The sequence below is a fragment of the Nothoprocta perdicaria genome, unplaced genomic scaffold (assembly GCF_003342845.1).
Source record: "Nothoprocta perdicaria isolate Ctin4 unplaced genomic scaffold, notPer1 scaffold_373, whole genome shotgun sequence".
NCBI lineage: Eukaryota > Metazoa > Chordata > Aves > Tinamiformes > Tinamidae > Nothoprocta > Nothoprocta perdicaria.
In genome coordinates, this window is record NW_020455614.1 from 460923 (window position 1) to 488851 (window position 27929).

Sequence of the window (27929 nt, forward strand, 5' to 3'; positions counted from 1 at the left end):
CAGAAAGTATTTTGTATTTTAAACCTTAAATAAAATGCTCACCTCTTCATGCTCACCCATGATGTATCAAAAATTCCCATCAGTCGTAATACTCCTTCCAGTATGTCTCGGATTATGTCAGGGGGCATCCGTAATGATCGGATTTCTGACAAAGACTCTGGTTTTATATTTCCAACAGCTAGTTTAGCTTCATTAACAAGTGGCTTAACATAAAAGTGTATTAAAAAAGTGAGAATACAAGCAACGGAATATTTGACTTTTCAATTTCCTAAATTTAATGTTCTTCTTAATGTTGAATATTTTATTACCTAGCCAGTCACTTTTCATATGTATTAATAATAACAAATTTAATAAAAAATAGCATATACTTATTTATGATTCCATATAACAGAGTATATTTTCATTGTGACAGTCTTTAACTTAGATTCAGCACTTCATTAACATTATGTAGATTGTAGTATTGATCATATTTACTCTTTCAGTGTTAAAAACTTTAGGCATAYGGGTCATAAAAAGCTTGTTTATTGCAAGCAGCTAAACACAAGACTGACATTGAAATAGACTTCACCCTCACTGACAAAGCAACAAAATGACGAGAAAGCAAAGGAGATCATAGAAAGCTATCCTGTGCTATAGGTATGCGATACGTATATGGTATAGGATCCTATGCTATAGGTAGCCTATTCTATAAGATTAAGATTTGATCTGAAATATGTTAATTATGTTAATTATGTTAATTATGTTATATGTTAACTAAGATCAAACAGAAAATAACTTTGAATTATGAAAAGGCAAATATAACAATAAGAATAAACTGTTTTCTAATATATGAAGAGTTTTAATATCTAATTAATTGCCAGTAAGATTTTAGAAATTACAGGACACATCCTATAAAATCATTTTGCGTGTCTGAACTTGAGTTATTCAAACAAAATCAGACTGTAAAAGATTACTTTGCCTTATCAGTTCTTACCTGAACCTCTTTCAGTTCATCTTCAATTTTTCTTTTCCTTTCTTCTATTTCCGCAGCCTCTTCTGCTATCCGTTGTTTTATTTTYTCCATTTCTGTCTTCTGCTCGCTAGCACTCTATAAGAAAGAGAAATTATCTTTAAAGATTTTCACAAATTCTATTCTACTTTCACTTCTCTTAATTCTTTTAGTCTTTGTCATARTATACTTGCACAGTAGCAGTCATGCTAAAATATGTGAAAACATTTGATGATAGTTTAATAAATACACAAGGACATGGTCTCTGGGTTTACATTTATAATTATGTGACTAAATTAGATGGACTTAAGCACCTATTGCTTCTAGCATGTCTCTAGCATGTCTCCTTCCCTTTCTTTACTGTATTATCAGCTCTATTTTTGAGTCTCCTACTACTTAAGAAAATGTAGCTTTTGAAATAACATCAAAATATTAGAGGGCATTTACACTTTCTGTTAACCTAAATAATTTATAAACATTGTTTTTGTCACTGGGCCATCATGCTTCATTATTTATAGCCCATACTTAGATTTTGTCCTACAATTTAATATCTGCCAACTCTGCAACATGTAGTTTAATTGGACAAAAGCAAACAGATTTAAACAGAAATCTGGGGAACTGGGGCCAGCAGTGCATACAGCACAGCAGACAACATACCTGCATAAACCACTCACTTTTTCTATCAAACGTGTATACTAAGAAGATACAGAATATACAGAAGTATAAAAAATGGCTAAAATAGCAAGCAGACATAAAAATGGGAAGCAATGCACCTCAACAGCACTGTAATCCAAGTGTTTTGACAGAGTAGACATTTACTTTCCTGTATACAGCAAATGGTTTTGCCTTTGAGCTTCTTTTTTTTAAGCTTTTTTCAGGCTGATCAGATTATACCAACAATAAAACAAACAGTGCAACGGGAGAGAATTCATTATGGCTTAACCTGTACTTATGATTTCTGTAAGTATTGATCTGGGCATCTACTTTCCACATAATTGTTTAATTTAAATGAGAAAATACTATTAAAGAAATTTACCTCTTCAAAACTAGAAGGTCTACCTCTGAGCCAAAGGATAAAAGTTCAAGGRCTAAGATATTAATTATCTTGTTTGATGCAGATCTCTAAGAACTAAATCTCATAAAATAAGTAGTTTATAATAGATCCACAGAGTTAGTTTATAAGACTTATTACTTAAAATTCGTTACTCATCAGTATTTTCTCTGAAGTTCATAAGAGTTATTACAAAATGTATCAGCCTGCATTTATAAAGTACTAGGAAACATTTCAGCGTAATCTGTAGCAGTAAAGGTTGCTCACGTGCAAAACTGACACTGATCTCTTCCTACTCAATCAGTTGAAATATGATCTAAATTATCTACTCCTCTCCATCCTGTTGTAATTTTTTKCAAGACACAGAGCTCATGCCTTATAGTACTCTTAGGCAACGTCTTCAAAAAACAGCAATAACAGACAAGCAAGAGAGCAAAACAAACAAACTAAACCAGAAAGCACATGCAGTTATGGAGATCAAAAGGGGAAAATGATCGTGTTTTTCGCTGCGGATGTGATTGCATACAGCACCTGCATAGATACTGTAATTTCCTGGAGGGCAGCATCAGCCTCATCCTGCTTAGTTTTAAGTAATATGCTTTGTTCTCCAGCTTTTCTGTTCAATTCATCTACAAGRGCTTTAGCTTCATTCAGCTTTGAAACACCTGCCTATAAAAGTTGAGAAGAATTAATTTAGCAAGCAACTGTAAATACATTAACCAAATGTACAAACAAGTAATATGAAGACACTAAAGGTCACATAGACTAATATTTTTTTCATTTTTACTTATAAAACAGAATGCATATTCCCAGCCCACTACTGCAAACTCACAGCACAAGTATCCCACCATTTCTCACTTGCTAACAGAGTTCTGACTGCGTATGATTCACCTTCTGATCTTTCCAAGGGAAATCTCAATAGATTTTACTGAAAGTTCAACAATCATCTTTACCTTTGAATGAATTTTTTTCCATATTTTCCCTATCTAGGACATTTTTTAAATACTTTTTTAGCTCAAAAGGAAATTTGAAACTCAATGTGTTAGCGTAAGGTCTTTCATTCTGTATCAAAACGCTGAAAACTAAATCTCAGTAAAATTTTTAAAGAACAGTAAATGGCACAGAATTTCAATCACATCAATTTATATTTCCTCTCCAGACTCATTTCTCTCTAAAAGAAAATCTACAAAAATTAAACAAACTGGAGTAAACTAGACTACCCTATTTTCCRTAATTGTACGTTCTCTAAGGAACATTGGTGTATATGATTTAAAACTTCAAATACATTTTAAATTTACAATCTCTTTATCAAGACAAACCCACCTGGCTGCCAACCTGTGCCATGTGCTCKATGTCACAGAATCATAGAAAGGTTGGAAGGGACCTCAGAGGTCATCTAGTCCAACCCCCCTGCTCACACAGGGTCACCYAGAGCACGTGSCACAGGGCTGCATCCAAGCGGGTTTTAAAGATCTCCAAAGAAGGAGACTCCACAACCTCCCTGGGCAGCCTGTTCCAGTGCTCTGTCAGCCTCACATGTCTCCCTGATGGAGCAGGAAGGTTGGACTAGATGATCTCTATAGGTCCCTTCCAACCTTAAGCATTCTGTGATCCTCTGACTCTGTGAACACCTTTCTAAACGATTTGCTACATGATAACAATATGAAAAAAAAAATCAAAATCTATTTCAAATATTAACTTAAAGATTTTGATTTAGGATACATGTMTCTAATATTCATGTAAATAACTACTTTCATTTAATCAGACATGAACATAGACTTGAGTGCTTTACACAGACAAATCATAGCCCAATTGCAGGTATTTTCAAAAAAAAAAAAAAAAGCAAAAAAAATCTATCATGACGAACTTAAATCTTTGAAAATTGCTTAGGACAGATGGAAAAACAATAGCAGGCAGAATAAAAAGAGCATAACAGCACAAAGCAAGGAAGTGATATGCCTTTGAAAGATGTTTATCCTGATAAATCTCTTCCTTAAGAATAATTACAGTTTCGCAAGTGGGATTTCAGACAGCAGTAAAAGTCTGCTGGGAAGAGGAGCTGAAAGGGAAAGGAGAAGATGGAAGTTGTATGTCTTAAAGGACCATACAGGTCTTTCTAGAAATATATTATGAGGAAAAAAATATAAGGAAATATTGACAGAAACATACAAGTGACTTTTTAAAATAGGTCTATTATGAATACAGAACAGGAGTAACAGGTAGTGATGTCCATGAGACGAAGTGCATTCGGTCTAGAGCTTTGTAAAGCTTTGATATATGAAAATGAGTTTGAAACAGACTCCAAAACATGAAGTGAGGGTAAATCACAGACAAGGGAATCTTGGCCGAAGTTAAAGAGCATTGTAAGTCCAACAATATCTTGTTCAACTAGAAAGACGCAAGAATTACACAAAAAAGGAAACTGAAGTAGAGATAAATGGATGGATTATGCAGCTACAGGAGGAAAAATTATACAAGCAAAGAGGCAGGAGTTAAACTGACGTGAAGACTGTTGGTTGCAAGAAATTTCTACTTCATATGGCTATAAAAAAATGAAAATACTTACAATTACTATCTAAACAGCATACTTATTTTGATAATCATGAGAAAAAGCTAAAAARTTAACAAAAAGAGGAACCATTCTTCACTCTACAAGGCATATGAACAAAGATGTGCATTAAGACTCAGAGCAGTCCTCTCCTGAAACCATATACAGACTGAGGATATCTTACACAACTGTGCTATCAGCTGCCCCTCATAATACACTGTGCTAAAAGCAGCCCYTCATAATGCCCAAAATTTGAGAGTAATTTGGAAAAATGTTTGTGTTACATACCTGTAAGTGTTTCTGCCTTTTTAGCAGTTCACTTYTTTTACTGCTATTGATGGTACTATACATACGAAGAAACGTCATATACCTGCTGGGAGTTGCTCCATACATTTTACATGATTCGTGGATTGTCAAAAATGATCTCAAAAACACAGAATCACCTACATAACATAATTTGATAGGCAGAAAATAATATAACATAATTATCTAACATAAAATAACTAAAACCAAAACAATGTTTTTTTTTCTGAGAATAAAGTTTATAAAACTATATGCAGTGTTTGCTTGTCACAGAAAATAATTGCATTTGATGACCTATGATGAACATCTCAAACTAATATTCTCATGTGAACAATGCTGAAGTCTATGAATCTGCTGGCAAAACCTGCTTGCCAAATACTATCATCCATGCCCAACACAGCACTGAAATTTTGTGTTTAATAATAAGCAAGAGTAATTAAAGAACAGCCATACTAATTTGCTGCATTAAAGTATTACCTGAATGTTTTTTCTTAAATTCTGTATATGTTTTTCCAGTCTCTTGTTGTTCATCAGGATCCTTCAAAAGCATTTCAGGTATCTAAAAAATAAACATAAATTATTTTGTACCAAAATTATGTAAAAAGAAACTTTAATATTACAAGAATTTAATTTGGTTGCTAATCTGAAAAGACTGAAAAATATAACTTTATTCAGAATAAAGGATTTACAGAATAGTTATTGCCTTGAAAAGCTCTATTTCTCAACACCCTGTAAACTGACCGACTCTTCTCTCAAGCAGAGTAGCCTTGGCTGGCTGTAAGATGGAGCAGCTAAATCCCAGAGAACTATTAAAATAACAGAAATGCCAAATAGTAACAAAGTATACAATTCAATGGAAATCCTACAAAATTAAGCAAAGCTAATATAGCACAGGAATTAAACAGTTCTTAATTTTAAGTCTTTAAGCTTATATATATAGAATACATGTTAAGCTTTGCCATTGTTTGTGTGTTAATTGCTTGTTATATCCAAGAATACATGTTAAGCTTTGCCACTAATTGGACTCTGGGTCATAGAGCTGTGGCAGCCTCCCTACAATCAAGGTACCAGATTTGGCAGCATTTTAACGTATAAAATTACTATATGTCTTTCACAAAATTGTATCATGAGCATCCTGAAATAAATAGGTTTTGTTTCTAAAAAGAACACAGTGAAACTATTCCATCTAGCAAAACACCATAAAAATATTCAAGAATAACAAACAGTTTAAAAGAAGTAACAGGCCAGAACTACTACACAGCAATTTAACATCTTTTGTGCTTAAATACTTCATTAGCTCATAGMTATTGTAAGTAGTGAGCCTTTTGCTCAACTCCACCCACAAAGAAAACAAACATACCATTACTGGTGAAATAGCATTGTTTGCCTGTTTTATATTATCTGTCTTTATAGTACTGCACAACTGTTCTTCCACTAATTTAGATATTTTTTCCTCTTTATCAGAAGAGTCTTCTTTACCAGTTATACAAATGCACTCTTTTAAACAAGTGATATCACAGTTTTTGACAATTGGAATATTTGCAAAATGTCAACAGAGTATCTAAAATTGTTAAAGAGGTTTTTTCAAACACTAAAACACCCTTGGTTTATATAAAAAGTATGTAAATGTTGAAAGATGACATTCACAAAATAAAGCTACTAATTTTGGCTACTTTACTTMTGCTACTTTGCTTTTACCTTTTTCATACTATTTTCAGACCAGCTTTCCATCCACAAGACCTGACATTTCTTGTACAGTGCTGGATTACTTTCACAATTTATTGCAAAATTTAAATTGGTAGAATCCATGATCAAGACAACATGCAGATTCTGTTGGATTCCTAAAGAAAATGCATTACATCAAAATATTTAGTAGCAAACTGACTGCATAACAGAGTTACTGTAAATACAAACCATTTTACTAGTCTGACTCATTCAAATACTTACCACAAACAAATCTCATTCTAAACAATTTAGACACCATTAGAAGTACTTTAGGGGCCCTTAATTATGTCCACCAATTTCTGTTTCAGTCACATTCTTATATTTCTGAACTAAGGACTTGTTGGTCTAAGAAAGAAGGACAAATTACTAGAAAAGCTCTGTAAACACAAACTTTTATATGACATCTCAAACTCCAGAATGATTTGCTGGCATAATTATTTTCCAGAACTTTAAATAGAGGGAAGGAGACTCTGTTATTAGATAAGCAGTCTAAACAAGGCAGAAAAGAATGTTGAGCCATGCTTTCTTCCTTCCAAACGACTTTGARCAGCATAATTCTGTACAGAACACAGATACGTAACTTCAAGAAGAACAATTTTTAAGCTGAGGATTGTATTCCCTCAAATGCCTATAATCATTATTCTCTACTGTTTTTTTTGTTTGTTTTTTTTTTAAAGTTAAAACATATACAAAACAGGGATCACCCTTAGCAACTATTTGTTCATTAATATACCACTACTGCATATTATTGTACTTAGTAACTTATATCATTCTGATCACATACTGTATGTGAAATAGTTGAAAATTGGCCCTGTAAATCCATCTTGTGAAGCTTGATCCTTCAGAGGAGATAGCAAGGGTTCCAATTCTTCTATTTTATATAGTCCAGGAACTTCTCCTATTTGAAAAATGAATTTAAAATATCTGATCAAATACACCAGAACTTCACAAAATCTTTTGAACATTCAATCTATTGAATTTCTGTGCTGTAGTATTTACCTCCATACTTTCAATATAAATGATATTGTTAAAAGAATAAACCAAATGATAGCTATTTAACAACCAAATTCATATCACTGAAATATACTTTAAACAGCTCAGTAAAATCTATCCAGACAGTGCTTCATAAGAAACAAACCAAAACAAACTTCATAATACATCCAAAAACAGAAAAATGAAGCAGCAGCGTTATCTAGGTCTCCCTGGGTCTGAGACCCAGTCATAGGGATTTAACATGGCAAGACAAAAAAATGGTACTGTAAGAACTGAATTTGCACATGTGAGCCAGCTTCCGAACTACTGTAGTTTTCCAATCAAAGCTTTATCTCAAATTAATAATAATGTAATTGACTCATTATACTAGACTGAAAACTGCAATATAAAAATTGAGAGGCAGGGCAAGCAAAGGAGATTCATAGAACAAAAACATAAATATTTTGCTACTACGATACTTTAAAGACTTTTAAAATATTTACTTAATTTGCAAATTTGAGGATTTGAAAGCACACTGTAGGTAGTAGCTTGGAAGATAGCTGAATTGTTTCATGTATAGGAAGCATTCTAGCTACAATATCACAGAAACTAAATAACCCCTCTGGTTTGGCGATCAACTAGTATGGATACAAGGTTAGAAAGAAAAAAAATAATCTAATTCTGCCCCATTGAATTAATTTTGTGTAGTAAAAGAGCACTTCTTTTTTTTTTTTTTTTTGCACTTGTCTGACCGGAAGAGAGCAAACTGTTGATCATCTCGAGGAATGTGGAGTGAACAAACTGATAGTCCTCAAGCAGCAATACCACTTGCTGGGCTTCGATGCCAGCAAGCTCCATCACCTAGAAGCAGATAAAATATTTAAATCTCAGTATATGAAATATGGGTATTACTTCATAAGAGAACAACAACCTCTTCAGGACTATATATTACATATATATTTTTCCTATAGCATCTAGGTTGTTATGTTTATACATTACAAAAGATTACATGAGTTATCTGACATATCAAATATAAAAAGAAATCTACATAAGATAACTAGAACAGATTCCTTCTTACAGTATATTAATGTTCCAAATGTGAAGCAGTTAAGCAATTCCATCATCTTTCATATAGGCTTAGCTCTGGAATTTTACTTAGCTGTTCTGAAGGCATTGGCAACTCTTGATTCAAATGATCAAGAGTTTATTAATAATCAAAATATGTTTTAAGTAATGTTTACATTTTTATAAATCACTAACATTTTTTTTGATTCAGGCACTATGCAAGGCTGATCCTATTAGGGACAGAATATGAAAATACACCCCTTAAAAAAAAAAAAAATCTTTCAAATTCACATGGGCTCAGATTTTATAAAATGTACAGCTCTCAGTACAAGGTTTCAGGTATTCAAAAAAACTGAGTGTTTTGATCACTTAATACAGAGAATACACCTGAGCACCAAGAACTTCTACAAACATGTTTTTTCATTCAGACCACTCGCTTTATATTTTCCTTGAAACTATTTTTCTAGAGGCTCCTACACACAATTTTGTGTCCTTTCAAGTTCCCATAACCACTTTTTTAACACAAGCATTCAAAACAACAAAATGGAAGACATTGAGTGACTTACATGTTTAAGGTCATTTTTGAATTGCTTCAGCTCATAGCCTCTAGAAATTTTGGGAGTAATCAGAACAGCTCCATGCATATGACTAACTAACGACGTAACTGTTCGACGACCGACACCACTCCGTCCAGCCAAAAGGAGTGATCCTCCAGGAAAACTTAACACTCTGTCCACTCTGGACATATARTTGATGACTTCTTGGAACAGTAAAATATCAATCTCTTTTTTGTCTCGCCCATAATGGGTAATACCCTATTAAAAAAAAAGAAACAAAGAAATTTGTTCTTTCGTAATAAATATAAGTATTAAGATAGGGAAACACCCTATATTTGTAAAGTTAGAAATGATATTATCTCTCTAATTACTTACACTACTGAACTTCTTTGCCCATAGAATCTCTTAACCAAAACTGAGCAATTAAGGGGAAAGGAATAGGCCTCTGATCTGCAAAAGCAGCGCATCMAACTTTATCAATAAAGAGCAGATCACCTCATCTCTTATCTGAAAATCAGACGTGATTAGTAGAGTTAACATGCCTGTATTTCTTCTTCTGTTTCATTTTTTCATACTTTATTCTTTAAAAGCATGACAAATATCAAAACTACATATTTGCATCCTTTCAATATTTTTTCAGTGTTTCTCAAAATGTTGCCCGTCAGACTGTGCTAAGTCACCAGGAAATGACCCTTAGGCTTTTCCATTAAAGCAACCTTGATGTGTGATACTTCCTCCTTCAGCCACACAGCRTGTGAGACCCTCATTTGGCTAAACTCAGGATTTGAATCCCCAAACAAATGGCAGACYCCAAACTAAAGACCCCAAACTAAACCAGACATCTGCATGCTACTTCTCACACACACACAAAAAAAATCTCTGATTCACTACTGTGTATTTTAAAAATTCAAGTAGTATTTGCATATAGTGCTTAATCTCGACTCACCTTTTTAATAATATCTCTCAGGTCTGCAGAGTTTAGCCTGCCAAGAGGCTTCCCATGAGGTGGTAGTGCCTGTCCTGGAGCAACACATGCCTCACGACAAGCTCCCCAAGTTACATAGAAGATATCTGTGAAAATAAAAGGAAACATTTAGAAGGGTAGGACTTAATGGTAACTGATTTTATCAAACTGATTGGATTAGGTAGCTCCTAATCAAATATTTCAAGCTTATGTAATATCTCTTAAATGCTTTACCTGACATATTATCCAAGACATCTGAGCCCCAGTCACCTTGAAATACTTTCATTAAAATATTATCAAATATAGAGAGTTCTTTCATGCCAACAATTTTGTCACGGAATAAACGATGTGCTTCATACGTAACAATTTCCAATACATAGTCTGCAGTTTGTGTTGATGATCCTACAGATTTTTTAGAGAAGATTATTATTATAACAAATTCAATGCTTTTCAAATTTTCTATTTCAAAATATTAGCTCAAAAATGAGTGAGATTACATACCACCAAAAGAGCATCAATATGGAAGACATAAGAGAAAAAAAAAACAAACATTATGAAGCAATTAAGAAYACTTTAATGCATCATTACAGTATAAAATTAAAGACATATTGTTAAAAAGAGCTCTCCAGATCAGTGCATGCAACCTATTGGAAATGCACAAGGTGGTGTGTACAGAATCAGAACAAAGAGCAATAAAATACTTAGCAATAAAAAAAACACACAAAAAGCAGGAGATTGTTTTCAAGGAGAAAGAAAATGACTGATAGTAAGTAGTAGACTAATAATAAATCCCTCGAACAGGTAATGTCTATTATAAAAAGCCCTAAGTATAGTGTATATAAGTGTATAAAACTTCAACACTTCTCTCAGAAATAAGAAGCAGGAAAGTGAGATGAAATTCAGAGACTAAATGTATTGTTTATCACTGAAAAAGCATAAGCAAAAATTAGACCTTGAAAGGTGGAGATTACCTATTAATTGACTGCCAGTGTTGCTTTTCTGTCATCATTTGAGCTACATTGTTTTATACCAAGGATCCAAAAAAATAATGGAATATTAGCATAACATTAGTTTTAAATGTGTTAAGCCAGTGTGTTAAGTCACTTCTCTAGGTAATTAATTAATGTAAGAAATAAAACATAATAAGGAGCAGTTGTTCATGATCTGCTAATAATAACAATTTCAAAGGCAGGACAAATAGAAAATAGAAAGTAGCATAAGTTGTCCATCTGGAAAAGCATCTGAAATTAAACACATTTCGCCTTTCCCAAAGTCCAAGAAAAGAACTTTGAGACTACACTTTAGTTACGAAGCATTCCAAGACTATGAGAATATTTACGCATTATGTAGATATTTATAAATATTTATATAGATGAGGTAAATTTCTATATATTTACAAATTGTTATATTCCTCTTTTGTTAAGTAGGTCATATATGGCGTTGTTCCACAGTCACCTCACAAGGTATAAACAATCAAGAATATAAAAAGAACCATCAGTAGCAAGCCTCTGGGAATCCAAAAGTTGTTTCATCCAAAACCACCACCACCACCACCACCAAAGGCAGTAACTGGGAAACTACAGGTTCCTACAGAAACCAGGTGTGATTTAAAACATCATAAAGGTTTTAAAATTTGTTTGCTATATATTACAGGATGGGGGTTTTTTTGTCTTTTTTTTTATATGTTTTTTTAATATATCTTTTTTTTTTCCTCAAATGAGTTAAGTTAGACTGTTCCTGGCTTAAAAGGAGTACAGTAAATGAATAAGTTGCAACAGTTAAAATATCTAGTAAAAATATCGACATTAAAAATATCTTGAGACATTTCAGAAATATTTTATCATTGACAGTAAAATAGGTGACTTACCAGCTGCTAAATCATATCTGAATAAACCCAGAACCCACTGAGTAAGAACACACGGTGTAAAGAGGTAATGACTGTGATCATCAACTGTGAATTTTGCCCGTACCTAAAAACAGAAGTCAAAAAAAATGCTTTAAATTGTAAAGCAATTTGTCAAGCAAAGATTTATTCTTTTTTAAACTATATAACTTTGGTTTGTATTAAGAGTATATACTAAGATATTTTACCAATGCATTTTTTTTTCTGAAAAAGTATGAAGGTTAATAGTGCAAATTCTATTTTCTGAGAACAGATTTTTTTTTAAATTATAATATTTCTTCCATGCCATTTCTRAGGCAAGGAACTGCATGTATTACCTAGCACTTTCTTAATTTAGCAGTATTATACACAATCTCTTCAAAAGAATAAATCTTACCCAATAATAAATGCAAAAGAAATATGTGGAATAAAAAACTACATAAACAAATAACATTCACTCGCTASAAGACTTATCATAGAAATTTTCATTCTTTATTCAGAAAGAATATTTGAATTTACAGCTTTAATTGAAACCTCCATCACCAGTTATTTAATTCTGGTGTGATGAAATTTAAACTTAGATTTTTTTTTAGAGAACTATGATAATATCATATGAAATTTGTGGTATTTGATGCCTAATAGTTGGTGGCATGGAGAGCATTTTTTGATAGGGTTCTGTATAGACRAGGATATTCTCAGGACATGCAGTAAGCTCTCACATATCCACCCCGCCTACCCCAGTAAGACTATTTACAGGACTCAGAGAATTATTTATGTGTTTTGCTAGGAAAAGGTTGCTAAAAAAAAAAAAGAAAAAAAAAGAGAACCAAAAAAGGCATTTGTGTATGTACTTTAAAAACCTACTTTTAATTGTGTAAGCATTTTAATAGGTAGTCCTTGATGTGCATAAGAGAGCATCCTCATAAATCTCTTTGAGATTTATATAACATCTAGAATACCGGAGTACATAACAACCTTTAAAGTATATTATCTTCTTATATAGTGTAACAAGACAGTAGGAAAACACTATTACCTACATTTTATAAGTCATGAACTGYAAGCATATATCGGTTATATGTTTGCCAGAGTCGTACAATAAAGTTGCGGCAAAGCAAGAGCACTTAATGGTATACGTTTGGTTCTAATACACAGGAGCCCCTGTAGATGTATACCTCATTAATACTGATAATSAACCCCGTGAAAAAAATAATGCTTTATATTTTAATAACAGTAAAATTTTCAATCTCTTTTTAATATCCAAGCTAATGATTAAACATTTTTATTTCTGAATTCTCCATCTCCAACAAAAAGAAGTTAATTTTTTTATACCTGCTCATATACTTGAACCATAGATCCTGCTAGCTGGTGAATTTTTGGTAAAGAACCCCAGGCAGGGTGATTCTTCAGGTTTTTGTGTAGTACAGGTTCCAGGTAGGCACTGTAAATAGYCTGCAGTTGCTCTCTCTCTGGATAGCTACATGGAAAAAAAAAAAASAAAAATACTTAATTTCATTTTTATATTAAGATAGAATTAAAAAGTAAATATATCTCAATATATATTTACATATCTTCAATGTGGTCGAGCTTAACAAAACTTCTTCTCCATTTCTCTAATCCTGTAGAAAAAAGGCACCTTAACAGAAAACTGCAAATTAGATACTTACTGAAAGCAAGATCACTCAATAGGAAATATATTTCAAACACTTCACTACAATAGGTAGCTACAGATTGTTCCTTAAATAGTTCGTAATGCCAGGAGGCGCTAAATAGAATATCACCTCTGAAGATCACAAAAAGCTAGAAAACATGAGGGGCTAGAAAATGCCAAAAACAATCACAGACCAGATCTCTGTATAAACTTAATTCAGGAACAACATAAATAGAAGCTAAATCTGAGTTCTCAAAGTAAAAAGAGTTTCCATATACTTACTCAATTGCACAAATCCGAACAATAGAAGTAAACCTGGTAGTAAGTTTATGCCTTCCTAATGTTCCTCCAGCAGACATAGAAGCCACAATTTGGATGTTTTCCAAACCAACCCATTCCAGGTTTTCATCATAAAATCCTTGGTATGTCAGAATCTTTAATAAACAAATATTTTATTTTAGTTTTTTATAATTTATAAAAAGATCACCAGTAAGGAATTGGTTATTACCAATTGGTTACTCTCCCCCCACCACCAAATTGGTTACTCCCCCAACTCCCCCAAAAAAGTATACTATTGCCACTGTTTTCTTAATGGCCAGTAGTATGCTCAGTTCTAGTGTATTTTTCCATAGCAGAGTCTAAAATGTTAATTCTCAAAGAATTCTAAAACCCTGTCAACAAAAGTCAGTGTTACATTTTGTGAGGAAAGAAAAGTAWATGTAGGCTTGAATTGTTCAAATTAGTCACTAACTCTCCCTGGGAATAAGCAGCTAACATGAATACAGGTTCCTTGCCTTAAAGAGAGAGTAGGCAATAAACATAAATGATAGAAAAACACTGGAAACTTTACTTTGAGCAAATCCTAAGTTTTGAATGGTTTTATATCTGAAAGAAAAAATACATACTAAAAAGGATCAGATCCAGGAAAGAAAATGGATAATACACACACTACACAAATGAATATGTATTACCTAGTATCTTTTTCAAAATTATCTATTATCTTTTTCAAAAACACAAATGTTTACCTGCTGCAGAAAAGCCACGAGAGTGCTTGTTCCCCACTTGTCAGGTTTGGGCAGATTGATATCCTTTAAGTACAAAACAAGCCTTTCACAGTCCTTTGGTCTGTATACTCGCCCGGTGTTTGTACTGATTACGATGCAGGTTTGACTTAATTTTTGCAGAAGATGTTGAGAGGTGGTTTGTGCGCTGCAGTGAATAGTAGCAATTTGCGTGGATCGGAGTTGAGAAAATGCATAACGAAGCAGCATCCTAACAAAGAAAACAAAGAAATGATGAGCAGGCATCATACATAAACGTGTTAAAAATACTGTTTACCCAAAGATACTTTACATTTTTTTTTTAATTAAAATGCATTCCAGCACATATTGTACACAGTGTAGGTGTGTTGAAGGTGCCGAACTAAATATTCTTGCCTTTAAAATGGCATTGTTTTCCATTCAGGAAATTCAATAGAATAATATTACAGAGCTTCATTAAATAAATATCCAGTCTTTAAGAAACAATATATGCACACTATTCTTTCACAGAGTTTGGTGGAAGTCATCAGGCCTCTGCAGAAAAGCCTCAACAGTCTACATACATATTGCACAAAGCAGGAACAAAATGAATTCTTAGGGATAAAAGAAGAAACTAGATAATAACCTTTTCCTCGTAAGACTTGCAATCATTAAAGACACGATATAACTCTTTATCCATACCATTAATTATCAAGATTCCAACGGCAGTGCAAAAATAACAACTTGTGAACAGTACCTCAAAACAATTTCTCTTCCAATAAGGATCTAAATTCCTGACAAAAATTGATGAATCATACTTACTCCCAAAAGATCAGAAGACTGAACCTACCTAAATAAGAAATCTAGGAGAGGCAAAAGGAGCTAAATGAGATGAGATAAGATATCTCATGTGCTTCACAGATACTGCTCCATAACGGCACCAATCCTCCAAAGACCCTTTTCCCTATCCACTGGCCTCATACAGATGCCTCACRTACACTGTGGCATGTCAAATGGTGCTACTGAATCAAGCCTGAACTTTCACTGGAGATCTTCCAAGGAATTTATCGACTTGCCACTATAGAAGGATTGATTCRGGTTTTCTGTAACTATCAAGAATCAAGAAATTCTATGAAAAAATGCATTACTATGAGGTTTTACATGCTTTATCACATGGTTAGATATATATTTTGCTTAAAATAGATACTATTTTTTTACCCTTTTCCACATCCTTCAGGACCCACAAGAAGAAATGGCTGCTTATTGTTAAAATCTAGCCAAGGTTTAAAGTAATCTAATCCTCTCTGCATGTCAGGGGTTTGGATGACAGGAAGTGTTTGCAGATTACTGAAGTCATCAGCAGTTAGATTTTCAGGTTTTTTCAGTTGATATGTCATTAGCTGTCCAGTGTCAGTATCATAGTATGTGTCCAGAGGCTTCCTGGGATCAGGTGGAGATTCTCGTGCCCATGTAAAAATCTTCCAAAAAAAGAAAAAGAAAAAAAAAAAAAGTTAAATCTGTATTCCTGATGACAAATCTATAATTTTAAGTTCATCTAAAGAATGTTGTTATAAAATCAAGCATCTAATAACAGCCTCCAGGAAGTGCTTTCTAAAGGCAGCATGGACTACTATAACCACAAAGTTTTCCAACACTGTTTCCATAGTCTTCATGCCCTCACGTATCTATACAAAGACAGCACCCTACCACACACAACACACAGAACACATAACACTCATCTAATCCTCTACAAAATGCAGCAAAATACTTCAGGCATGAGGTACACCACCWTCCTCACATTATTTCAAGCACCCTAAACAGAAAAAAAAAGACACAAAAAAATAACTCTTGTGTAACCAGAGATGCAGTATGGACACACATTGCTCTGTAGGAACCTTGCATAAAGCAGTACAAACAGAGGCCAAGCAATTCCTGTTTTGAATGGGTGCACTTAGTGGTGCAGACATCCCCTTTGCCTGCAACATATAATAGTTTTCTCTACTTCTAAGACAACTTCTAAGGCACTTCCCAACAGACAACACTGTTTTTAAACATATTAGAGCACAAAAAATCTGTTACTGTAAATCTGTACTGATAGAGGATAGAAAATAACCCTTCTACGTGTACTGACAAGTTTATGAAAATCTTGTTGAAAAGTTTACCTGTTTTGTAAACTCTTGTCGTGATTTCATGTTGAGATTGCCACCAAGACCCCGTAATAAGTTAATGATAAACTGCCCACGATCAGTACATCCATGTAGATGAGAGAGTCCATTCATCACAGTTCCAACTAGACTTGTTTCTACCACATAGTCATTCTGTAAATTTAAAGTTACTAATTAAAAATATTATTCAATGTTCAAGTGTCTCAACATCACTCTTGTTCTAGAAAACTCACCTTCTGTGAAATTATTTTTAAGCATTGACTTGAAAATTTTAACCTATTTATTGGCATCATTAAAGATAAACCATCAGAACATACAGACTATGAGACTCTAGAAGAAATCAACATAACTGCACACTGGAAATCTCTCTTGTAAATGAGAGTAATCTCTCTTTGTTTACAGATTTTGTACTTTAGCACCAAAGCGGATTTGCAGAATGAGAATCAGTGTCATGTTTCTTCTGCATTCATCCGAAATCTAAACACCTCCTTGGGGGAAAGAACCCAAAGGGGAAATAATATCAAAAATACAATAGCACCATTTATACTCTCCAGTAGGAGGTAATAGAGATCTCACAAATATTATTTTACTATTCACAGCAGTAGGGATTTCTCCTAAATAATATTTTTTGCATCACATACCATTTGCTCAAGGCAAATGCAATTCCTTCAGAAGATGCATAAAGTCAGGTAATGATNAAAAAAAAAAAAAACCAACAAAAACACCTGTAGAGGAATAAGGCTCTATATATACATTCTAGAATGGTAGTATTGCGGTGTAAGTATAGGACTTTGGATCAAACAAAATTAAATCTACTTGAAGGGAAAATCATTTTCTAGAGAGTTATTATGCTTTTTGCATATTAAAAAASCTTTTTCTTAAAATTTTGAGTAGAACGTCACAGTTAAAGTTACTTCCTTTAACACAGGATAGGTTAGTCAGAGATGTGAAAATCAAGCTTTCTGAACAATCAGACTGATTTTTTTTTTGAAATCTGTAATTTTAGGAGTCTAGTGTTATATTTCTCCCCATCTCATTAAAAACTACAAACAATGTTTCAATTTTCTTTTTTGTTACAGGCAAATTTAAGTTTAGAAAACCAATCCTTTCCCTTTTTCATTTTTTATAGTTGTTCAGATCTTTTAGATATTTGAAAATATAGAAAGAGATATCTGATACAGAAAATCAAATAGGGATATTTAGTTTCACAGGAATCCCTGAATCTAACAAGTTAAAACTGCATTCAAAGCACTATACCCTTAAAGCTACCAATTACAAGGAACTCAGAGATTTTAACACTTTCAATAATGGCCTTATTAGCTAATAGCTACCAAGAAAGCCCTGTAATTTATTTTTACTTAAAGTTTTTCATTAATGTGAATGAGCAGCTCAGTGTTAGTCTAGGAAAAAAAAAAAAAAGATTATCTAAATATAAGTTGAAAATTTATTAAACACAAACTTCACTAACCTGCTTTACAACCCAGTTTAAGGCCTTCTCAAAATAGTCTCCAATCCAGTTTTCAAGGTTATACCGGTATTCCTCAGGCTGACTTCTTAGCCAAGACTTTATTAGAGAATTGAGATCTGTGTCTTCATCACTAACTCAACCAAAAAAAAATTTCAAACAAAGGTATGATATGCACATCTTAAAGTAGATAATGTTTAACATAAAATTCAACAACAACATTCTAATAAAAGTTTAGGGAAATATTTTAACGTATGGAATTCAAAACAATATTTTAACCCTTTGAGAATCACACAGGAACTGCCATGTTCCTTTCAAGAAGTCTTGAGACCTACCAGCCAAAAGGCTGGAAAATGACAACTTAGAAGTAGCYAGAAACCTAAGGCCAGTTCTGCCAGCAATTAGATTTGTAAATTTAGACAATTAATCAAACCTCTCCATAGTTTAGACTCCTTTTCATGAAAATAAAGGTAAGAATACTCGCCTACTTTCAAAAGTATGTAACATCTCTGTGACTTACCTCAAAAAGATCATTCCCATTCGAGATATTGTAGCAGGAGAGGCACAGCTAAGATCATGAGTTTCAAATATAAAGTTAACATTTGAGCCAAATTGGATTCTTTCTCCACTAGGCATAGTTAACAATCTGTTGTCATCCAGAACAGAATTCAAAGACTCAATCCATTCAGGATCAATGTCACCATCACAAATTATCCATGAAGTAATGTCTATTTCCAGACATAAAAACAGAGTATCACACACAAGAAAAACTCTGGCTATTTTAACATTATTACCTTTTATTTACTGTGATTTAAACCTGAGTTCTTTAAAGATACTCCCTATGSTCATCATTTTTGAGGTCTATTTGTATTTTTTATCACAAAAACTTGGAAAATTGATTGGCCAATCAATAGATCGCCAAATGTCACAAATGAAAAATAATGTCAAATGTAACTGCAAATGAGCGATTTCAGTAAATCAAGCATACCTCGGGGCTCTCGCACCACTTGTCGAGCGCTGTTGGTGAGCATGCCGTCAGACCACTCCCGTGTGTCCATGTCAATGTGGCCAAGCAACTGATGCCGAGGCATAGCTTTAGGATTCATAGTGTACTGTTTCACTACTCTGCCCGTTTTACCAAGCGCTGTCTTTAGCATCCGCCAAAGTGTTGATTTTCCTGCACCACTTGGACCTACAATAACTACACCCATTCTTTGATGTAGTTGTTCATACAATTCCAAAGCCTTCTTGATCTAAATATTAAGGAGAAAATGGCTGGGTAAACTTGTAAAGCTGAGTTAGTCATGGTTTTTTATTCATATTTTTTTCTTTTCATGCATTCATTTTATTTCTGTTTTTTCTAAATTATAGGTAATTGTCATTAAAACTATAAAGAATATCAAAAAACTTATTTTTCATATCACAAATATTTCATAAATTACTAATAGAAAACCATCAGTCCTCTTTGGACATACTCCAGGCATACTGTGAAACTAAAGAAACTTCAGACCTAAAATGTCTGCCCTAAAATAAATAAATACAGCTAAGATACAGAATTTCTTGATAAAAACAGATGTTCATATAATACTTTTATTTTCCAGAATGTTAATAAGAGTTTTTACCTGGCTAGAACTAAACTATGTGCCATAAGCTCACATCTTATTACTAAATTTCCTTGCGTTATTTTTCTCTCAGTTACACAAGTGATTGGGTGATGACTTTGGGGAACAGGTGCTATGGACAGAGCAATCATATACATTTAATTAAAATCTAACTTTTAGTTACTATCTCTTTTTTTTTTTGGTAACAGATATCTTTCAAAAAAACTAAAAAAAAAAAAATAAAAAGGGGAGGAGTGCATGGATCAAATGCATTATTCATTACTCCTAATTCAGAATAACTCTTTTTTTCAYAGTTATAGTTGATATGTACCTGAGTGCTTATAATTTCCAAATTTGCTTCTTCAAAGGCTTGTTGTAAAGCTGCACTTAACTCAGCATACTCCACATCTTTAAAGGCAATGCCAGGGAAGACATCTTTAACCAGTGCATCAAATCGTGCACAGTCTGCAAACGTAAGCTTTGACATGGTGTTAAGCCGCAAGGCCTGGACCACCATGTGGCTTTCATCAACTACAGATGAGAAAAGAAGGAAAGAAAAAGAAAAAAAAAAGTTTGTTTTTATTTAGTCTGGTTGAATTATTGAATTATCGACACTTGAACCCAAACTGATAAAACATCAAAGGCAGAACCACCAGTTTAGTGAGACGTAACAGTTTTCAGAAATTTCCATATATTCAAACATGAAGCTATAAAAAGGCAAAGTTGGGAACTCTAATGGGAATGAACCATAAAATATATTGCTGGCAACCTTTCTTCAGCAGAGCCAAAACACTTGCTGCTTAAGCAAGCAGTCATTGTGTTCTAAAGACCTGAAATGCTTATTCACCATATATTCTTGTTTCATCCATTTAATATATAAACAAAAAAAAATCAAAACTACCTAGACAAAACACCACCCCAGTTCAGTCCAATACATGTCTATCATTTCTGTCTGTCATTACACTGGCCCATATTTACCTACCAGGTAATCTGGTTCATATTTTTTCAAAGTGATAACAGACTTCAAAAATAACCAAAATGTTAAGATCATCTTACCATTAGAGGCTGGACATGCCTGACTAAAAACTACAGAACCTCAGAATTGCTGCAGAATAAACCTCTGTAACTTCTCATAAAAAAGACATGAAAAGAGTCTTTTATARTCTCCTGATAAAGAGCAACTTTCACAGATTTTTTTTTCTTTTTTCTGTATAGCTTCTTGATCCAAGACACGGATTCTCAAAACTCCRCTGAAGAAGAAAGCTATAGATGATTATTTCCACCCAATATCCTAAATAAACAAGAGTTTGGCACAGTGAACCTTACTTTCTTCCTTTGTTTCACGCCTCTTTCGCTGACGAAGGAGACTCCCGCAGCCTCTCAGAGCAGTCTTCAATGCTCGTAAGCCCCAGTCATAGTGCTGCTGTGGTGTCAAAAGCTCCCTACATTTAAAAACAATGTTCATATAAGCTTCAGGTGATAGTTCTAGAATTTATTTTACTTGGCCAGTGAATATGTTCACAGTATRTTGCTGGATAAAACTAAAATAGGCATAATTCATGAAAAAAATCAGACATATCAGCAATGATACATTGAAATAATCAGAGGAAGAATATTCAACATCTAGTGTTTTTAATATTTTCCCTAGTATTATTAATTAGTATCTCTAATAGTTTATAGCTTTGTTTTCTCTAACACGAATACCCATAACCAAATTATATTTCAACATCTTGGAGAATCAAAAATCAGCACTACAGCTAACCACTGCAAACAGTCATATGATCACAGATAGTAAAGAAGGAGATAATRAAAGTAGGAGGAGGGCAGTATTTTGCCACTTTGACATTGTAATTGTATTCCACATCTTTTTTATATCTGAACCTCCTAATACATTGTAACATTTCTATTTTGTAAGGATTTTAATTTAATAAATACAGATATTTTCATGGTACACCATTCAGATTTAAAGAAACTCTGTTAAATGTAAAACTCTAAAACTTTACACCTACAGTTTGATGTCCATTTTTGCTTCTGACACAAAGCTTTCTTTAATATTTAAGTCATAAGATATTAGAGAAAATTAACAGAAATGATGCACAGATTCTATCTGTATAGTCATGATTTGGTATAGACTGGATGAAGAAAAAACAAGATTCCAGGGAGCCATACAGAGCAGTGCTACAGTAGAAGTAGGAGAAAAGAGATTTATAAAGACAGAAATATAACTAAGCAATATTTTTTAAAATTAGCTTACCTGGCTAGACTAAAGATGGCCACTAATTTTCTACCCAGCTTTTTAGCATTCTTAAAGCCTTCTGAATACAGAATCACTTCTGCAATGAGTTCATTGTCTGGATGGGTCATGGCAACTGGCCTAAAAAGTTGTTTGAGGTTATCAGGTAGTTTTTGTCTTCCTCCATAACCTTTTCCAGCAGGATTCATAGTGATAAAAATCCCAGAATTATGATCCATTTCAACCTAGCATTAGAAGTACATTATAACACTGTATCATAATACAAAACAGTATCAAGAAATATTTGGTAGATGGCTTCAGTAGCCAGTTTTTGAGTTAGTGGATATCCGTTATTCATACAGCAGTTTTAAGAGGAGAAAACAAACATGTTTTGCAGTACCTTTTTGCCGAGCAATTCACATACAGGACTGTGTTTCTTCAAAGCATGCTGAATTGTCTGAATCTGTGTCGATACTGCAGACAGTACAGCTTCCTCAAGTCTATTGAATTCATCAAAACAGCCCCAGGCACCACACTTGACCAAGCCTACAAATATGCGCCCCATTGACTTCACATCAATGCCCTTAAAATTTAAAAAAAAAGTCAAAGTTCAAATACCARTAAAGTAACAATTGCCTTCCTACCTATGAAAAAATATGTCATTGGAAATATCCCCACATTTCTAAGTACCAAAACCTGAAACTGATAAATTATCAAAGTAYGTTCAAACTGTGCTTGCACGCTATTTCCCATACTTTCACTGTTTTATAAATTATACAATGCATATATATACAATGCATATTTATAAATTATACAATGTTCATCTCCTAAATTAATATTCACCTCATCACAGTTAAAGACTAATACTTGTCTTCCAAGAAGTCCACCCAAGGCCTTTACTGATTCTGTCTTTCCAGTTCCAGCTGGACCATAGGGATTTCCTCCAAGACCCATCCTCATAGCTTGAGTTAGAGTTAGGTAACACTTATCTGTCAAAGGTGTATAAACAAGTTTAGGAGAATTACCCTGGAGAAACAAAACAAAAAAAGTAGGGTTGGTTCACAGAAATTGAGATGTAGTTTTATTGATTTCATTTACTATTCATTAATCTGAAAATACATTAGAGTATAATTYTTAAGTTTATTACCTTTTTAAGCACATGAATTTGTTTAAAACTATGAAGCTTTCTTGATTTTATGTTGGCTTCTGCGTATCTATTGTTAAATCATTCTGCATTTTTTAGAATTATGGAAAATGACTTTGAAAAGGGATATCTCAGTTGAAATTGCACTCAAATATGTAAAAGTAGCAAGTTTTCCCTACTGTTTATAAAATATTTAATTATATGATACTGCAGCAGCTACTTTCCATACAAGTCACATTTACCCCATTAATCTCAAGAACAAAAATGATTATCTTATTTTTTACTCTATAAAATAGCATGCTAAGGGCTCAAATTAGAAGAAAAATAGAAGAAAAACAAAAGAACAGTGGGAAGGCAACTAGCAGTGAGMATGAAATAACAAACTATTTAAATATATTTAAAAGTTACCAAGTGAAAAATAAAAATGCCAGACCTGATACTCATAAGTATATTGGAGTTCAGCATCTACCATTTGAATGTAACACTTTTGGTCTTTCATATAGAATCTCAGCTGCTTCTTCCAAGCCCAGTCATCAACACTGTGAACCTGAGCTTGATTTAGCTGCTTGACCACATCAATATTATGAATAATATCAAGAATCAGGGCTTTAAGCTTGAGCTCAAGGATTTCYGATTCTGCAGATAACCACAAAAGAAAAATAACCATGTAATAATGAAAATGCACATAAGGTACTGTCAAGTTCCTTATGCTACTTGCCATTATCAGTTGATTTTATTCAGATCTCATTTCAATAATTTACAGAACAATTGCTATTATTTATAGAACAATCCAAAGCAATCAGCATGAGAACCTGAGAGTTTGAATCATCAAGTATCTTCAGTCTTTTAAAAGACAGAGTCAGCTATTCCAAGTCATTTTGTCTGTCTCTACACTCATCAAAGTAGATTAACAGAGAACAGGCTTTTCCAGAGAGGCATTTTTTTTTCCAGAATTTCATGGCACCAGTGTTCATAGCCATGCCCACTTTAGTGAACMGTGAGGCAAGCTATGAAGTGAGGCCATTGACGCTGACGACCTGGCAGTCACACTCGTTCTGGAGGTTTTACTTCACACTAACTAGGCTGATGCTGTGGACTGGATGATCTTTCACCAACAGATTGCATTACATGTACTCTGACAGCACTTCTTTCTATTTAATTTCATTTGAAAGATGTTTGTGTGCTCTCAGGACTTTTCATCATRTGAATTCAGGCAAGGAGAGTGGGGATAATCAGAAGATTCAGTTGAGAATTGCATCTGTTAATCAAAAATATTACTGTGATTTTATCCTGCATTAGGTGGAAACATGTCCTCTGTAACAGCATTTCTTCAAAATAAATAGAAACAGCATAGAAAAATTAGTTTAGATAAAGCACAAAATTTAGACATAAAGAGATGAATCCTATTCTTAACTGATATCTCAGATGCTAACAGTCTATACCTGCTAAACTAGAATTTAGTAGAATGAGTAGTTATACAAATATAATGGGAAAATTTYCCCCTGCATATCAAGACTGAGTCTTTTTATACTTACAGGCTAAGAATTACCTCATGTAGCCTACATTGTAGAATTTGAAAATCTTCATGAGAAAAAACATATCTACAAAGAAATGAGTTTCTAGTATTTGCTATGGAGGCAATCAAGAATTGCCTAGTTCAGGTGCAGAAAAGAGAGTCACCTGCACAGCTGTACAGAACACTCTGGCATGATATCAYGTACTTCAAATGCTGTCTGGCCAATTCCACTGCAACGTAACACTAACCAAGTAGCATTCAGTAGATGAAGATAAATTACTAGTGTGTGTGTATATATATATACATATATTAAAAAAAGCATTTACTTATGTAGAGAAATATACATATATATGTATGCATTATATATTATACATATGTGTATATGTGTGTATATATATATAAAATATTATTTATATTTTATATATTGTATATATTATATATGTATATATATATATTATGTATATATTATATATGTATATATATATATATGTATATATTATATATATGTATATATATATATTGTATATATTATATTGTATATATAATATTTTATATATATATACACACATATAAAATATGCAACAGTAAGCATACAAACTTACAAAAAAAAAGTGATCTGCAAATATATAAATACTCCAGGATAGTTTTCTACGTAAATATAAAAAAAATACTATTATTCATTCTAGAATACTAACTATACTTGTAAATATTATATAAATAACTTTATGTAGTTGCTTGCTTAAACTAAATGGAATGTTATATATGCTATACTACACGACCATATAGTCATTGTAAGAAATGATATATGAAAGATCATTTTTATACCTGTACTTCCGGTATCTTCTATACTAGTATCTATGCTAGTATAATGTTCCAGTTTAGACATGAGCTCTAATTCTAATTGTTGTAGATTATGCTCTTTGATAGCATTTTCAACATCTTCAGTGAACTGAATTTGCTCTGCCAAAGAAAGAATCTTGGGAAGAGAAAGATTCAAATTACATTTTATACAAAGAGAAGACAAAAGAAAAAAAGCATTTCAATTCATTTAAAATTGCTCATTAAATYTGATTTTTAAAGTACTTAACTGTATTTTTTAAACAAAGACACATTTAATATATTCTCACTGACAAATATAGCCACCTTTTAAAAACTGACAAAGCTTAGCAAAAATTTGAAAGTCCCTTTGCTACATTATTGAGTGTAATGATATCAAATTTTCGAGCATTTTTTTGCTTAGCAACTGCTGCATCAGACCAACACCRATGTGTTTAGGTAAACTGAGGCAATAGGCTCAGTGTATATTTTGCCATGAATCTGCTGACACAGTATTTTGCATTCTAGTTTCTACAATTCAACTAACATTCTAATTACTATATATATTCACTAGAAAAGCATATTGTATGAGCTATGAAGTTGCAATAGAAATGCTGGTAGTTCCAAGTTTTAGAAACCACATTTAATCAAATGTAAAAGCATTTTCTGTCTTACTAAGTTTTAGCAGGCCCACATCTAATTTTCACTACTAACTAAGACCAGCAGAAAGGCATACACCAGATGTAATACAGTTTGGATCAGATGTTGGGCAAAATGTCTGTATTTCAAATGTTTGCATAAGGAAACGGCCGCAAACCGAAGCACCAAAAGTTCCATAAGAACTTAAGGAAAATTTTCTTGAAGGTTAAGGGTGACAGAGCACTGGAACAGTTTGCCCAGAGAGGTTGTGGAGTCTCCTCTGGAGATTTTCCAAATTCAGCTGGATGCAGCCCTGTGCCACATGCTCTCGGTAACCCTACGTGTGCGGAGAGGTTGGACTAGATGATCTCTAAAGGTCCCTTCGAACCTTAAGGATTCTATGATTATTTTGTTCCATATCCATACATATATTTATCATAGAATTGCCAAATGGCTGAGGTTGGAAGGACTCCATGGAGCTCACACTCAAAAAGGGCCACTCAGAGTGCTTTTCCCAGCCCCACATTCAAACACCTTTTGATATTTCCAAGGAAGGAGATTCCAAAATCTCTCTAGATAAGCTTTTGCAGTGCTCTGCCATCCTCACAGTAAAGATGATCTTCATGTTCAGAATAAACTTCCTGTGCTTCAATTTGTGCCCTATTGTCTCTCATCCTATCGCTGGGCACAACTTTAGAGTCTGGGCTCATCTTCTTTACACACTTAATCCTTTCCGATACCTATACACTGATGAGATCCACTCTCCGTCTTCTACAGTTTGAGTAGGTCTGGCTTTCTCAAGTCTTTCCTCATATTACACATGCTCCAGTTCCTTAACTATCTTAGCAGCCCTTCATTACACTCACTCCAGTAGCTGCATGTCTGTCTAGGACTGAAGAGTCCAGAACCTGAAGTGCCTACCCAAATTTTTAGAAGTCTTCAAAAATTAGCTTTTTTGGTTAATCTAAGATGACACAGTAAAGATACTGGATCATCTACTACCTGAGAAGGATAGAGAGATGGATCAATTGAGCCTTGTGATTTTTTTCCAGCAGTAATACAATCAAGTAACAATTTTTTCAGGGTCTCCTTCATCTCCAAAGCCAAACTGCTTAGCCACACCTAGCAAAAACATTAAAAAAAAAATCAAAAGTTACATTAAAATTTAATTCTCGAAGATTCTTGAACAATCTTTGGATGYGATTTTCTTACCTCCACATCATTTGACAGAAGAATTTTGTTTTTAAGTAGCACAGTTTCTCCTTCTACTGACTTCATGGCAATTATGTATTTAAATTCTTCATCAAAACTCACACTATTAATACCTATTCATCAAAAAATGACAGTGAAGTTTTTTCTTGTTGTTAAACTCTTAAATGATGTATGGTAGCAGTAAGGAAGGAAAAAAAAACTATAGAAGATTGCTTTGAAGAAAATTATTTCTAAGTAAGTATATTTTGCAAAGAAGTTAAGTTGCATTACCAGCAAAAAGTTTCTTAAGGTGAGACTGGATGACCATCGGATTCATGGACTGTCCTAAGATTTCTAATAAATCATCATCTCCAATGAAATAGAATCTAGGGAATGCTGAGCGTTTTTCCTGTACAAACCAAAGATATCACTTTAAA

General features: G+C 33.3%; 1 protein-coding gene across 1 annotated transcript in view; it reads right to left on the reverse strand.

The window, feature by feature from the left end:
- The window catches only part of DYNC2H1 (dynein cytoplasmic 2 heavy chain 1), a 138075-nt gene that overhangs the window by 92594 nt on the left and 17552 nt on the right, over positions 1–27929 (reverse strand). The window contains exons 28-57 of the mRNA XM_026044630.1: positions 27784–27901; positions 27514–27626; positions 27304–27423; positions 25672–25822; positions 23764–23966; positions 23030–23212; positions 22587–22769; positions 22208–22431; positions 21280–21395; positions 20285–20484; positions 19341–19605; positions 18873–19080; positions 18356–18485; positions 16885–17040; positions 15941–16200; positions 14729–14975; positions 13986–14137; positions 13385–13529; positions 12041–12143; positions 10408–10575; positions 10156–10280; positions 9219–9467; positions 8340–8448; positions 7400–7513; positions 6589–6731; positions 5368–5449; positions 4876–5030; positions 2571–2708; positions 974–1087; positions 43–203 (exon numbers count right to left, since the gene is read on the reverse strand). Coding sequence (XP_025900415.1) covers positions 43–203; positions 974–1087; positions 2571–2708; positions 4876–5030; positions 5368–5449; positions 6589–6731; positions 7400–7513; positions 8340–8448; positions 9219–9467; positions 10156–10280; positions 10408–10575; positions 12041–12143; positions 13385–13529; positions 13986–14137; positions 14729–14975; positions 15941–16200; positions 16885–17040; positions 18356–18485; positions 18873–19080; positions 19341–19605; positions 20285–20484; positions 21280–21395; positions 22208–22431; positions 22587–22769; positions 23030–23212; positions 23764–23966; positions 25672–25822; positions 27304–27423; positions 27514–27626; positions 27784–27901 — 4835 coding nt within the window. The remainder of the gene's footprint in view (positions 1–42; positions 204–973; positions 1088–2570; positions 2709–4875; positions 5031–5367; positions 5450–6588; positions 6732–7399; positions 7514–8339; positions 8449–9218; positions 9468–10155; positions 10281–10407; positions 10576–12040; positions 12144–13384; positions 13530–13985; positions 14138–14728; positions 14976–15940; positions 16201–16884; positions 17041–18355; positions 18486–18872; positions 19081–19340; positions 19606–20284; positions 20485–21279; positions 21396–22207; positions 22432–22586; positions 22770–23029; positions 23213–23763; positions 23967–25671; positions 25823–27303; positions 27424–27513; positions 27627–27783; positions 27902–27929) is intronic.